Raw genomic sequence first — 14,092 nt, 5'->3', positions numbered from 1 at the left:
AGGAGATGGCAGAGAGGGAAGTGAGGGAGTGGAGGAACGGGGAGAACCAACCCCGAACCCCGGCGACAAGGCGGGGATGCAGTGAGGGGGTGAAGCGCAGGGGGGGCACCCCGGGGGCGATGGGGACCCTGCAGGAAGGTTCGCCCCCCCCCCTCCCCCGGGATGAGCCCCCGGCGCTGCGGCTGCCGCCCAGCCCGAACGCGTGGACACTGCGAGGCGCGGAGCGGGGGCAGCCCCGGAGCGGAGCCGGCCGCACCCCCGCCGCCATCCGCCGCCATCCGCCCCCCGCCGCCGCCCCCCGCTCGGCACCGGCGGCTCCGCCGCGCAGCGCCGAGCCCGCCCGACCCGCCGCGGCCGCTATCGCGAGCCCAACATGGCAGGTAAGGGGAGGCTGCCCCCGCCGTGCACCGGCCCCTGCCGCCGCCGGGCGGGGAGGGGAGGGGGGGGGCTCAGGTGAGGCTGCGGCAGCGGCCTGCGGCCGGGTAGGCGGGAGATGGGCACCGGGCACCTCCGGCCCGGCCCGGCCCGCCGGGGCTGTGCCCCCCGCTCCGGAGCGCCTCGCAGCCTGCCCCTGCCTCCGCCGAGCCGAGCGGCCGGCGCCTGTGCTGGCTCCCGGCCCCGCTTCCCCCATTCCGCCTGCGCCTCCCTGGGCTTTATTCCTTGATTTTTTTCCCCGTTCTGGGAAATGGAGCTTGCCTCCCACCCACCGCTTCCTCCTTCCCTGCTTCAGCGGGGGGGGGGACAGGCATGGAAGCAGCAAGGTGGAGGGGCTGGGCTGGGGGAAGCGGGTGTGTGGAAGTTGGGGGTTCAGGCGGGGGGGTCTCTGCCTGTTTCGGTTCGCATTGTGCTTGTTCGCTGCATTTATTCTCAGGTGGAGTTAGGAGAGAGCGTGCAGAGGTGCTGCTGGGCACGGCGAGGTGCCGGGGGTGCAGACGTGCCTGTGTCCAGAGCGGGGCTGCACCCTTCCGTAGGGAGCAGCTGCTGAGCGCCTGCAAACGAGACTAGAATTGGGCGCAGGATGTAATTAAATAACACAGGTCTTGCTGTGTTCTGTCTCATTCCTTCCTGTGCCTGCTCCCCATTTTGCGTCCTGGAGTGCTCTGCTCGCGAGGCTGGAAGTGTGTCTGCATAAGGCATCTCTTCCCTCTTACTTCTCCTTGCAATTTCTTCTGTTGGAGATGTATTCATCCCCCTCCTCTGCAAATGAATTGTCTTTTCAGCGCTTTGCGCTTGGAGGAGCGAGCAGGGGGAGGCTTGGGTAGGTTTGTGCCTTGCCTTTTCCCCCTACACCATATGCCCATGCTCCACCCTCCTCCTCTTTTTGTTTCGGGAGGGGGGGAAGTGCCAACTTGGTTCAAGTAAATGGGATGAAAAAGAGAATTTTTGCCTTGCGTAGAAAGAGCAGTGATTTTCCTTAAAGCTGCCCCCTTCAAATGCTTCTGTGGTGCCAGCTGCTGTCTGACAAACGAAGAGGTTGGAGAGAGGCTTAGAGGAAAATAGCTTGCATGGGATTTGGGGGAGAGGTGTGCGTGGTAAACCTTCCACTGCAGCTGCAAAAGGCAGCTTGACATCTCTCGCGTAGATACGTGCACTCGCCTTCACCTTCTCAGGTGGTGCAGCTTGAATGTCTGTAATCCTCGAGAGAAGAAGCCAAGGGAAGTAAAAAATGCAGATTGGGCTCTGATGTATTCCAGCACTTCCCGACCCCTTTAGACCTGGTCCATGCTGGAAAGATTATTTAGGGCCTTCCAATTTCCTTGTTTTTTGACTTCCCCCCCCCCCTTAACTTAGTGTGAAAGAGGGAGGAAGCCCCTTCTGTTTTCTTTGTGATCCCCAAAGCCATACAGAGCTCTGGATTAATGTGTAGGTGCCATCTGTTGCTCAGCCTGGTTGAATTGTGTGGAGGAAAAGTTCCATTTTGACAGTGGCTTTAGGGGGAAAAAAAAAAGCAAAGCAGAGAGCGGCAAAGCCCATTTCAGTCCCTTCCTGTACGGCCTCAGCCCGGCAGTGATTTGCTCAGAATGAAATGCAAAAGAACTGGGTGGTGATTTTGGTGTGTGTTTTGGTGGCAGGGTTCAAATGAATCACTGCCTTCCGCCCAGGCAGTAATGTTCCTCAAGTTTTCTCTTCGCTCCGTGTTCTATGGTAGTAGAACTTGTTCACATCTGGTTGCTTTGCTTTGCTGCTCGGATTTGCTGCTTTTTGTTTGCAGGCTGGTAGTTGCTTTCGTTACTTCTAGGAAGACACTCTAAAAGCGTGGTAAAATCTGTTTCTTTAGCCTTTAGTATGGAGGTCGAGTTCGGTGCTTTCGGAGAAGAAGGATTCGAATGGATGCTTGGTTACTAGCGAGGGGAAGGTTGGAATGTGCCAAAACGCACAGCTTTTCGGTGGAGTTTTGACTTCTGAAGTAGGAAGAAGCTGGTGGGAAGCAGGATTTTCCTGCACGCTCATTTTAAATGCGCAGTTAAAGTTGGCACTGGCAACGCTACCGAGTCCAGCGAGCTTTTGGCGACGGAGGAGGCTCTTCTCGCTGCTGCTGCTGCTGCTGCTTACAGGGGCTTTGCTAAAGCCGTGCTGGACGCTGGCAAAGGGCTCCTGACAAAAACAGTATCTGTAAAGGAAAAGGTGGGGAGGGGCAGCTGGGGATTGTGCTGCTGCGGAAGTAGGCGGCGTGCACAGCGCTGCCTCGAACTGTCAGCCTGGAACTGCTGAGAGCTCTTTGTGCTGCTGGGGGGTCTCATGTCTGTGATTGTGTTTTTTAGGAGCTGGAGGAGGCAATGACATTCAGTGGTGTTTTTCTCAGGTGAAAGGCGCTGTAGATGATGATGTAGCAGAAGGTAAGAGCAATATTTCTTTTACTGCTTATTCTTGATTTTTTTTTTTTCTACCGCTCAGGGAGGGAGATGCGAATGCAACCTTCCTGAAATACCTTGGTGTTCCTGCATGCAGTCGAGCAAAGCAGAGAGACATTTAATGTGCGTTGAGATACCTCGATTCAGGATCAAACAGCACACTTCTTACAAGGGCTGAATTCAGGCTCCTGAAATATTTTGCTGGAGTTGTTCTCCAAGGTTAAGCTTTTCCTGTCACTCAGCTTTTGAGCTGTGCTTTTTCCTAATCTGCAGAATGGGGAATGTGGTACTTGCATTCCACAGGGAGGTGTTGGGAGAATTAATTAATGCTTGTGCTCTTTGAAGATCTAACTGCTAGATAAAGATCAAGTAATTTTCCCAATCTTCCCAGCTTCTGTTAGCCAGGAGAAGAAGAAAGCTGCATATTTGTGTGTGCTTATTGTACATTGTGTGTTTGAAATAATACTGGGAATTGCCTAAAACTTTTCCAAGCTGGCAGTGACAAATGCCACCTTACACTAAGATGGCTGCCTCTGATCGTGACAGCAAGAACTGTGCTTGTTTTCTTTTCCTTGGACTGGGGATCATGAGGGGGATTGTACCATCTCTGTGCTGCTCCAGCACTGTGCTGAAGAACATTTCCTCTGTGATCCTTTTTGAGGGAAGAGGATCATTTCCTTGCCATGAAGTTCTGTTTGCAGCACGCAGCCCGTGGATCATGAGTTAGATTTGTTCTTTTGCAAGCAGTTGGCCTTGGCACTTACAGAATTTCCATAAAAAAGTGGGTTTTATGTATTTTAGATGCTCTGAGTTACAAGTGAGATTAATGCTGTATTTAGAAAAGCAGTAACTCCGGTTTCCATTATTTCTCCATTAGACATGTGCTCAAATTAAACTTCCAAAGGCCAGAACAATCCGTATAAACACAAGTGACTTGGTTTTATTTAGTAGCTGCAGCATGTGGCAAATGATGCACTTTCACAGACTCCTGTTGTATATAAGCTGCCTTTTGGAAACAGGAAAGCTGTAGCAATTCTTTAAGTTGAATTTGCAGTTCTTCAGGAAGTCTCTTTTAAAGCTTGAGCTCAAAACTACTCTGAAGTGCAGTATAATTTTTATATCCATGGCAGACTTTAACTTCTGTGACCTTTCATTGCGTACCAAACCAAATCCCTAATTAGAACAAATACTGAGGAAGTCGTGGTCATCTGGCTGGTGTGTGCAAATAATTCTTCATTAAAATAGACACACTGACAAGTATGTAATAGCTATGAGCTTCTCTATGGAGAGTAAAAGTAGCTTTTACAGGGATCTGGAAATGCAGGAGTCAGGAAATACTCGGTCCTTAACTTCCTTAGTATTGTACTTGGTGCGGCAGGAGATGACTTGCCAGCCTCATGCTTCCTGACAGGTTAGCACTGTCCTGTGCAGTGCTGGAGTTCAGGGGAGCTTTCACTGCCAGTGAGCTGACCAGCCTCTGTTCAGGCAGTCAGGATGCTTCCAGAATTCTTAAGAATGTCCAATTTCGGTTTTATGGAGGAAGCACCTTCTGATTTTTGTGGCCCAGCGAGCAAAGAGGAGTTTAATTCCATTGTCAGCTATAGCAGACTTGGGATGAGTCTTAACATGCGGACCCTTTGATGTAATGCAACGCACAGTGAAATTTTGGTGCCTGGATCCTGGAGAGAGGTCCCGAGGCTGGTGTTACACGTGGTTGTAATGAATTTGTTGAGCTGCAATTCTCTTCCTGTGTATTCAGCTCTCACAATCCATGCTGGAAACGGTTGAAAGCCAACTGTCTAATCAGAGTGCAAGTGCAGCTTCCATGCAATCCTTTGAGTTCTTGTTATGCTTTGTAGTGCCTCCCTGTGATACTCTTGGACAGGTTAATAGTATATCAAGCTGGTTGCATTTTTCCTTTTTATTAGCTGTATTTCTAGCTTCAAGCTTCACTTGAATGAAACAGCCTTGTGTGATTCCTGCAAAAACTGGAGCAGCAGCTCTGTGTGCTTCTGGTCCTCCTTCAGAACACCTGAGGATGAGTGGAGGTGGCTCTCAGTGGAGTCTGAGGACCTTTTTGCCTCCCTGCCCTTGTGTCTTCTTTCTTGTGGCAGGCACCATGGTGAAAGCTAAAGAAAATCTGGCTGTCTGAAACTTTAATTAACCGCTGTGGTCTGCAGCTAATGAGTACAGACCCGCATCACGTCTGAGACTGAGGACAGTGCCACGTGTGTGCTGTAGCACCCAGGCTGTGGATCACTGGGGTTTTTAATGGCATTAGAGCTCAAACTTAAAGTAACTTTTGTTGTGGAAAGCTGAAACTTCACTAGTAACAAAGGGAACAAAACAAACCTGAAAGAAACAGGAGGTTTTGCCTTCTGTTTTCTTCCTGCTCTTAATGTGGTGTTGACACTGGAAAGCTGGCCTCAACTAACCTAATAAAGTGTTAACCAAGAAAACTATCTGTTTCATTGTATTACTCCATAGAATGCAAACCCAGTGGCCTCTCCAGTTGCCTATAAACCAGACCAATGGAGGGTAGTGTTTTTAATACAGTGATAGTGGCAGCAACACTAAAAAGCCTGCTACAAACATCAGTACACAGCTCCCAGAGCACCTGAGGTCAGATGGGATGGTGGAACCTGCACATATGTGTAACCTGTAGTTCTTTAGATCCTTAGGCTAGAATGATTGTCTATTGCAAAGTCAATACTTGGTGGCTTTGATGGCTGAAACATGAACTCTGATATATACGGTTCTTAATTTTCTGGCTTTGTAAGTACTCTGTAATAGATGTGATGCTTTCTGTTAGATCTAGTGAGGGTGAAAGCAAAAGAAGGGGGAAAGCTGTAACTAAAGCTTGAGGAAAGGTGATGGCAGAGGGTTTGTACTGGGGACCTGCCTGTGTGGTTCTGCTGTGGCAAAGCTCCTCTAACTTGAGGAATATGGATGTGTGAGGGGCAGAGAACTAGCCTCTCTTCTCCTGGTATGTATGGAATTTATCCTTGGTTGTAAACTGTGGCCTGGCCCTATTGGATCACAAAGTTAAGTATGGAAATGCTGTTAGGGTTAGCTTAGGGTCCTTCATTTGAACTGATGGCCAGAGTTTGCCTTTTTGTGATTTAATGGCCCAGTGCATAAGGGAAAGGGTATTTTTCTCCCTTAATTTTATATTTACCTTGCTGGAGCCTATTCCTACAATGTAGTTGTTGGTTTGGGACTTGTTTTTTTCCTCTTCTGCTCTTGTGTTCTCCAAGATGTGGCATAATGGCAGCTCCAGTCAGAAACAGCTAAGACTTGTGAGTTTAAACTGTCTCTGAAAACTAGACACTTGCTTAGTGGAATGAGGTTGTACTTCAGAACAAATAAAGTCAAATTTGTTTAATTACTTGGCAAAAGGAAAAGAGTCAAGCTTCTGTCTAAACGTTCTTTCAAGTATAATCCAAAGATATGTAAAAGTCTGATAGTCTGGGTCTGAGGAGGGGTGCTAGGAACTTGAGTCCTAAGCTTTAACCCTGAGTTTGACTAGTTGTTTAACCATTTCATGTCCAAATGGTCTCTGAATTAATAACCTATGAGTTGTTTCATACTCAAAACATTGCTGTAGTCTGGTTCTTTTTGTGTGCATGATGAAGAGATGAAGTCTCTTGTTTTTTTTCCCCAGCCCCCTCTTTTGTGTGTGGTCAGAAACACAAACAAGATCTGACTTCTCCCTCACTCAGGAATGCTTTCTCTATTTGATTCTGGGTATGTTATATCTTCTGAGTGTAGTTTTGTGTTTATTTTTGGCAGACTCCAGAGCTGCAGAGCAGCTATGGGAACTGTTGTTGCTTCAGTGATGGGAGTTTGTCTTCAGTGCACAAAAATAGTTATCTCAGAGTAAGGAAAACTGAAGCCAGGAATGGGGACTGCTGTAAAAAGCAGCTTACCATGATCTGGAGATCGCCATCTCTTGCCTTACCAGAAAGCTTTCTCTTTGTCAAGTAACACCTATCTGTAGTAGGGGATTCGAGCTGCTGAGTCTGCTTCAGAAGGCTGCTTAGCTCTGTCCTACCAGTCTGTTGTTCCTAGAGGCACATCTGGTTCTGTAGGCTTACAGCAACTGACGAGTAGGGGCCTGTGCCTTGTAGTTGGAGGGATGTTACTGGCATCATTTGGGAAGAAGGGCTTCTACCAAGCTGTGTTTGTGGGCAAGAGTCACAGAAGAGAAATGGTGGTGGTATGGAAGTCACTGATGGGTGGTTTTTTAATGGGAATTGATGGAGTAGGAGGGCAGCAAAAATTAACAGAGAAATGTAGCAAAGGTGTGAGAGGTTGCAGTCATAATGCTGAAGAAAGTCTGAGGTATAGTTGTGGGAGGGAGCTTAATTTGGGGTTTGGAAGGCTGTGGTTATGTTCTCATAAGGTAACATCAGTTAGAAGGAGCAAGGACTAGTAATGGGTTTGGTTATAAGGAGTAGTTTAAAATATGCTGTAGGTAAGTAAAAAGCCAGAAGGTTGTGGCCCTATTCTGTATTCCTAAGTCTGCTTCTGTATTTCAGCTCTTCTGTCTTCAGCTGTTTGCAGAATGACTGACTGTATCAAGAGAGAGAGAAATAGGCTGCTGTGTTGCAGGAACTGCTGCTGTGGATTGACTAAAGTGTTCAGCTAAAGTGCAGAGTCCCCCACAACAAAGAGCATTTAGCAAACAGCTAAATAGTAAGTGGCTGTTGAGCTCCCTGAAGTTATTCAGTGCTCACTCTTGACATGGGTTTGCTAGCTGGGGCACTTCAGCTTGTCAGTCATGCTGACCGGTGTTGTTCTCTTACTTCTCTAATGCTTTGCTGTTCTTGGAATCTTTCTGGCTTAAATTAAAAATGAGTTGGAAAAAGGAGTGAGTGTTCTGTGTTGTCAATACGGTGGCTCCAGTGATCAAACCATCAGACTCCAGCAGTACAAAGGAGTGCAGCTTGGCTCGCAGTGCCAGTGCTGGTGATCACAGCTCTCTGTCAGCATTGTGAAACTTCATAGCTTTTAATTTTAAAGGTGCTAACTAAACCATTCAGGTTTGGGCCTACCTACCCTACAGATGGGCTTCTTGGGTAGCTGTAGCTTCATAGGATGCTTTGGAAGAACTAAAATGAAGAATAAAACTCCTAGTGGAGGCAGTGCTGAAGTAAGAGTTAAGAGCTGGGTGTTGCTAGCTGTACTGTCTGCCTTCCCCCCCCCTTTCTGTTCTCTTCTGACTCGCCTATTTAGGCCATGGCTACATGTTTGGCAGCATTTCTGCTTAAAGAGGCACTCCTTCGCACTTTGCTGGCACAAGTGCTCATGTAGCTGCACAATCAAGTTGTTGAGGAAGCTGATCCAGCTGAAAAATACTGAAAATTGTGGTTGTGACAGGATTAGTTTTCATCTGAATTGAACCCTGATCTGGTTCTCAGTGCTCTGGGTGCGCTTGTGCCAGCATTGTGGGGAGGTGATCAGGCAGCTCAGAGGAACACTAGGAACTCTGAAGGGTGGCTGGTCTCCTTATAGGACTTTACATACAGTCAACACAAGACCCTGCTATTACAAATGGTGAAAAGGACTTCAAACCTTTGCTCTTCAAGGTATATACTTGGAACATGTGCACTCTGGAGCCCAGCAACAGAATATATCCAGTACTGGTACTGTAACCTTAAGAGACTGAATTACAGTACTGGCCAAATAAAATAGTGGAAGCTTTGGCATGGTGCACAGAGGTCCTGCATCACTGGTCATCATCTTTTAGATGTAAAGACTGAAGCTGGTCCAAGTTTATGCTGCTGCTGAAAGCAGATGGACCTGGAGATTTCTGCTGGGTTATGTTGTGGTCAAATCAGATCCCTGAACTTCATTCAGGCTGTGTGGATGTGTAAAGAAGGGGTGATGAAAACATGGGCCTGGGGGCAGGTGGGGGATGCAGAACTCCCTCATCTGGTAGCATGAGTTTAGGTAGGTCTAAGGCAGTTGTCAAAATGCTGTACAGTGTGGCAGTTCCAGATGCTTCTGAAATGGGATGGCGTGTACACGTGTGCAGGAGCGCATCCTATGGCATTTAGCACTGGTGTAAATAATCCTACCGACGTGTGTTTTGCAGCAAAACTAATACTCAGAATAGGTTTTCTTTCTTCGGTGTCTACATGGGAACTATGCGGAAATGACGTTTGTTTAGCATTGCTGCTAGCTCTGTTAGTGAGAGCTGTGCTACTACCAGCAGAGTTTAGTTTCTTGGGAGCAGTTGTAGAAAAGTATACCGCTTAAATGGGAGCTGGATTACTGACTGATTGCTTTACTGTAAAGCACTTAAAAGAGAATCTGACAAATGGTAATCTGCTCTTACTGTGTTTTATCACTCTTAATATGATTTGAAAAACGGATCCCTTGTTTGGGGTTTTGTCTTCACCTAAACTAATGTATTGTCTTGCATTTAAATGCTGTAGAATCATGCCTGCCTTGCTGTAGAGCTGTTTAATTGTACAGCTGGTTAAATCTGCAATGTACTATACCTCTTGTATATACCTCAATCACTGATGGTACCAAGTTAAGGCTACTATTTGTTCTTTCCTCTTTAGGACACACCATGTTCCCAAAGCCACTGCATTAGTATGAGATGCTTTTCTAACTGCCTGAAGGGTATTTTCCATATTTTCAGTGCTTTATAACATGCAGTACCATAACTATGTCTATAATACCTTTAGCATGGAGCATTGTGGAGTAAGTCAGAGTTCAGGGTTCATGTGGAACTGAAGTTTACCTTCTCAAATGATTGAAATGAGAATAACTGAAATAAATGCAAAGTCTTGGTATAGGTTGGCACTTGTGAATGTGAATAGAGACGACAGTTACTGTGTTCCTATGAGGATAAAAGGAGAGAAATACAGGAAGCATGCTACTTGATCCAAACCAATTCAGAATAATCTCTTTCAAGATGCAGCAGTAGTTCTTATAGTCAAAATAACTACAGCTGGTCAGTCCTCTAGGTTTTAAACTTGAGTGGAATAGATGGAATTACAGCTTTGTTATATTGCTTTATGGCTCAGTTATGCTCTTACAGCATGTACTAGCTAAATGCTGCTTTTGTAAGGTTAGTATGTAAGCGAGCTGGAAATAGAAAGGATGTTGTCATTCTTTAATGCTGTTACATGAGCCTTTGTGAAAATGAGGGAAGCCTAAAAAGGTGTCTTGTGTTCAGAGGCAAAGTATTGATGCTTTGTGTGTGTGTGCACTTGGTAATGATTTTATTATATAGCAGGACTTCCTTTACACTCCTGCTCGCTTTCTGGCTCCCCAGTGTCCTGCTTGAGGACACTGCTCTGGGCAGCAGGTAGTGTTACACAATGGGTGGTCTTCTTTTCTGCGAGTGGAAGGTTTTGGGGTGTTACATTTGCCCTACATTAAGATGCTGGCCAACGAGGCATCGTGTACTACTAGTGCAAATTGATAAAAAAACAAGTGCAAGAAACCTGGAGAGGGGCTTTGGACGAGGGCCTGTAGGGACAGGGCAAGGGGAATGGCTTTAACCTGCCAGAGGGGAGACTGAGATGAGCTCAGGCAGAAGCTCTTCCCTGTGAGGGTGCTGAGGCGCTGGCACAGGGTGCCCAGAGAAGCTGTGGCTGCCCCATCCCTGGCAGTGCTCAAGGCCAGGTTGGACACAGGGGCTTGGAGCAAGCTGCTCCAGTGGAGGGGGTCCCTGCCTGTGGCAGGGGTTGGAGCTGGAGAAGCTTTAAGGTCCCTTCCAACCCAAACTGGTTTGGGATTCTATGATTCTGTAATACTACTGAAAATAATTGAGGCCTCTGTGCATGCCTGTGAGTTACAGAACGAGGAGGGGCTGTGAGCTTCTGCATCCTAACTTATTGTGCTTTTGTTGGGCACTGGAGGAGAAAATATTAATTTGGTCAGCCAGTCTTTATAAAAATGTATTTTCCTCTGAGCAACCCACAAGTGGCAGCACCATTAAAACCAGCCTGTGCAGGCCCCATGTTAAACCCCTTGGGCAGTTACGCTTGAGTCTAATTTTGGAAGAATTACAATTTTAGGGTCAGGAAAAGAGGGTTTTAAACGAGTTGTGTTATAAGAGAGATTGATTTCCTGGGTCTATAGAATGCATTTTGTGTGGAAATGTTTCTCTTTGCATTTTCAATTGTAGTTCTTACATTAATGCTCTGAGAATAATGCAGTCTCCAAGCACACACATTTGGCACTCGGGGTTTGAGACCTTGAGAACAGATAATTGCATATATTCAGGAGCAGTTGAGGTAACTGAGACTTCAAACTATAGCTGCTTATTTAAACTTTAGAGTAATTTCTAATACATTCTTGTCTGTCAAACGCTAGGAGCTGTTTTCTTTTACCGTAATGAATAGAAAAAGTATTCCAGGGACCATTGTTTGATTCTTTTGATTCCAGGGACCATTGTTTGATTCAGTCATGTCAGCTGATCTTTCTCCTGTTGGAAGATGATGCACGGAAATTCTGCCCTGTGTGTGTGTGTGGTGCTCATAAATGGAGTGTGAAGGACGTGTTTCATATAACTTCAAATTTCAAAGTCAATTTGGCCAGCAGACAGACCAACACACTGAACTGAAACTTGAGCTTCAACGCTCATAAATATATAATGGTTCTTCAACACACTTGTGTAAGAGTTACTGGACTTTTTTCCAATGGAATTACAGAACAAAGTAACTTGTTAGGTCATGTTCTTGGTGCATTGTGTAAGGATTAATTCATACAAATGGTGGAGATCATTAAAAAATAAAGCCTTGGATTGTGTTTTAATAATCCTCCTGTTCAGCTTGTTCTGGAGTGGGGCCTTGGTATGGAAAGAGGAAGTAAAATTCACATTGCCTCCTGTCTTGCCTGTAGGTTCATTGTCACTTCAGGTAACTGCTGCTGCTTCTGCAAGAGATATGGTCCTTCCCTGAGCCTTGGCTTTGAGCTGACCCAGATTCCCTTAGCTTAGTGATCACTTTGGGAGACTGTCCTGGATGAAAAATGTCTTGGATTATTTGCTTTCAGTTTAATTGTGTCCCGAGTTAGCTTCCCCATTGTGATCAGTCAAACTGTAACATGCTTGTGCAGTAGGTAGTGGTGCTGCAGGGATGGGACAAGGGATGTGAGGGGTGAATGGATGGTTGCTTCTCTTGGAGATACAGTGATGGTTTTAAGGCAACATGTGAAACTGGTGCTGCGGAAAACTTGGCTCAGCCTATTCCTTAGTCTTTTTGTGCCTATAGCAGATAGATCCTTGTGCAGGGTTTCATATGGAAAACTGCACTTTGAGCGAAATGAGATTCGTGTTTGAGGACATCTCTTCTAAAAGATCAATATGAACAAACAGCGATTGAAGTTGAAGCCCACAGCCGTTTTCATTCCATTGTCTGGCAGCGTGAGAATGGCACTGCTTTAGAGAGGTAATAGTGAAACATTCATAAGCTATTTTGCAGGATGTGGAACTGGCAATAGTGGCTTTTTGACAAACCTGTTAGACCTTTCTGTGTATGCTTCTGCCTTTCCTCAGTCTGTTCGTATCACAGCTCCAGTTTTACCTTCTGATTCTGTATTTCTTTTTTTTTTTCAAGAACTGCCCAGGATCTTTCCTCTTGCTCCAGACTCTTCTGGAAGTGATAACCCACTACTGAAAGTGGTGGGGGCTGGTAATGTACCAGTTGTGTTACTGGAGCAGAACATATGCTGTGCTTAACCCAGCAGTTTTGTCTGTGACAATATTTGGATGCCTCTGAGGGAAGTGCAGCAGGAAGAACATTTAAACAAAACAGAACACTCAGAGATTCTGCACATCAGGTTGTTGGCTCCCTGGAGCCTGTGGATTTTTCTCCTTGATTTGACCTGAACAAGCTTGTACCAGAACCTTAGGAATAACAGACATCCACTTGTTTCTGCAGCATTCTCATCTTTCTGCTGTTTCTGAAAACCAAGGAAGTATGTTCTAAGTTGTCATCTACAACTGTGCCACTAGGTCACCTCTGTGTTCTGGGGCTCTGTGCCTGCACAAGGGTTACTAAGCATGTGTGGTGTTAGGAAAGCTGCCATGACCCAAGTGATTGCATCCTATGAAGGAGCGTTTCTGGCTCAGTCTTTGCTTCTTACTGTTTGCTGTCCTTTGGAAGAAGTCAAGAGAAGGTGGTGGAGCAGCCACAGAGCCTCTTTGGTCTTGTGAGCTTGTTTATGTCTATGTTGAGTTCTTTTTCCAGAAGTTCTATAATTATGCAGTGTTCAACTGGAAGTTGTTTGGCACCTTCCCATTTGTGTGCTTTCTAACCAGGCTTTTGACTGAGGCTCAAGTTTCTCAGAGAGCTGTTATTGGTCTTGAACTTGTTACCAAGTTTTAAGTTTAGATTTAAACTTCATTATCTGTGTGGACAAAAAGGAAGAGTAGAAATGGAGATAATGCAAAGTAATCACCCTGCGTTGTTCCATCTGGAAGGTCAGTGGTCATTTTAATCCCCCCATGCTTTGTTTTCCCTGTCTGGACACAAACGTGATTTTTCTGCAAAACAGAGTTCTGAAACTTCTAAAAGTTACTGCAAGGACCTTTAAGATCCTTGCAGGACACTAATACAAAACAGTCTCCATTTTGTTTGCTTCTGTTTTTGTTGTACAACTCTTCCAAAATCCAAAGAAAAGTTCCTAATCTATAAGTAGAAAAAGTAACTAACTTAAAAATCAGGGTAGGTGTTTTGCTCATATTAGTAGACTCTCTCTGTATATATATACTTCTAAGATGTGTTATAAAGAGTCTGCCTTAAAGTTGTCAAGATCTGTAGATTGCATATTTTGTGTCTAGAAACGAGTGTTAAGGATCTCTGAAAGTCCAGGCCAGAAACTAGTATTGGCCTCTGCTTAATAAAAGTGTGTTTTAAGAAGCTGAGGCCTGCATGCTTGGGCCAAAACAGAAACGCAGGGAAGTACTTGCCAAGTGAGTTAACAAAAAAGAAGACTCTTTTTTCAGGTTCCAAGTGCCAGTGAGAAGCACATTAAGTATTAAAATGAATTGCTAAAGGAGTGAATACCCATGGAGAGTGAAGAGATCAGAAATTTCTATTCAGCAGTCACTTAGGACTGTGCATTCATCTCTGCTGGAAACTTCAGTTGTACTTGTGACCTTCACAGGCACCGTGCTTTCCAGCAGGCTGCCTGAAGCCCATGGGGTGAATGTGCCTGCCTCCCTCCTTCCTTGCCTCCCCCTTCTCTTAGTGTAGGTAAGAATGATTTTT

General features: G+C 45.9%; 1 protein-coding gene across 2 annotated transcripts in view; it reads left to right on the top strand.

Annotated features, from left to right (window-relative positions):
• The first annotated feature begins 217 nt into the window (after positions 1 to 217).
• Positions 218 to 14,092, top strand: part of PPP2R2A (protein phosphatase 2 regulatory subunit Balpha) — a 39,941-nt gene continuing 26,066 nt past the window's right edge. The window contains exons 1-2 of one of the 2 annotated variants that reach the window (XM_057414695.1): positions 218 to 380; positions 2,763 to 2,837. In XM_057414695.1, coding sequence (XP_057270678.1) covers positions 374 to 380; positions 2,763 to 2,837 — 82 coding nt within the window. In that variant the 5' untranslated portion in view covers positions 218 to 373. Of the gene's footprint in view, positions 381 to 1,887; positions 2,146 to 2,762; positions 2,838 to 14,092 lie in introns of those variants that run through there. The other variant, XM_057414694.1, reaches the window with a different exon arrangement.

The sequence above is a fragment of the Pezoporus wallicus genome, unplaced genomic scaffold (genome assembly GCF_028554395.1).
Source record: "Pezoporus wallicus isolate ANWC-B61680 ecotype Strahan unplaced genomic scaffold, APGP_CSIRO_Pwel_v1 contig_11047, whole genome shotgun sequence".
Classification (NCBI taxonomy): Eukaryota; Metazoa; Chordata; class Aves; order Psittaciformes; family Psittacidae; genus Pezoporus; species Pezoporus wallicus.
Note: the sequence above shows the minus strand (reverse complement) of the source record. Positions and strands in the feature narration are given on the sequence as shown.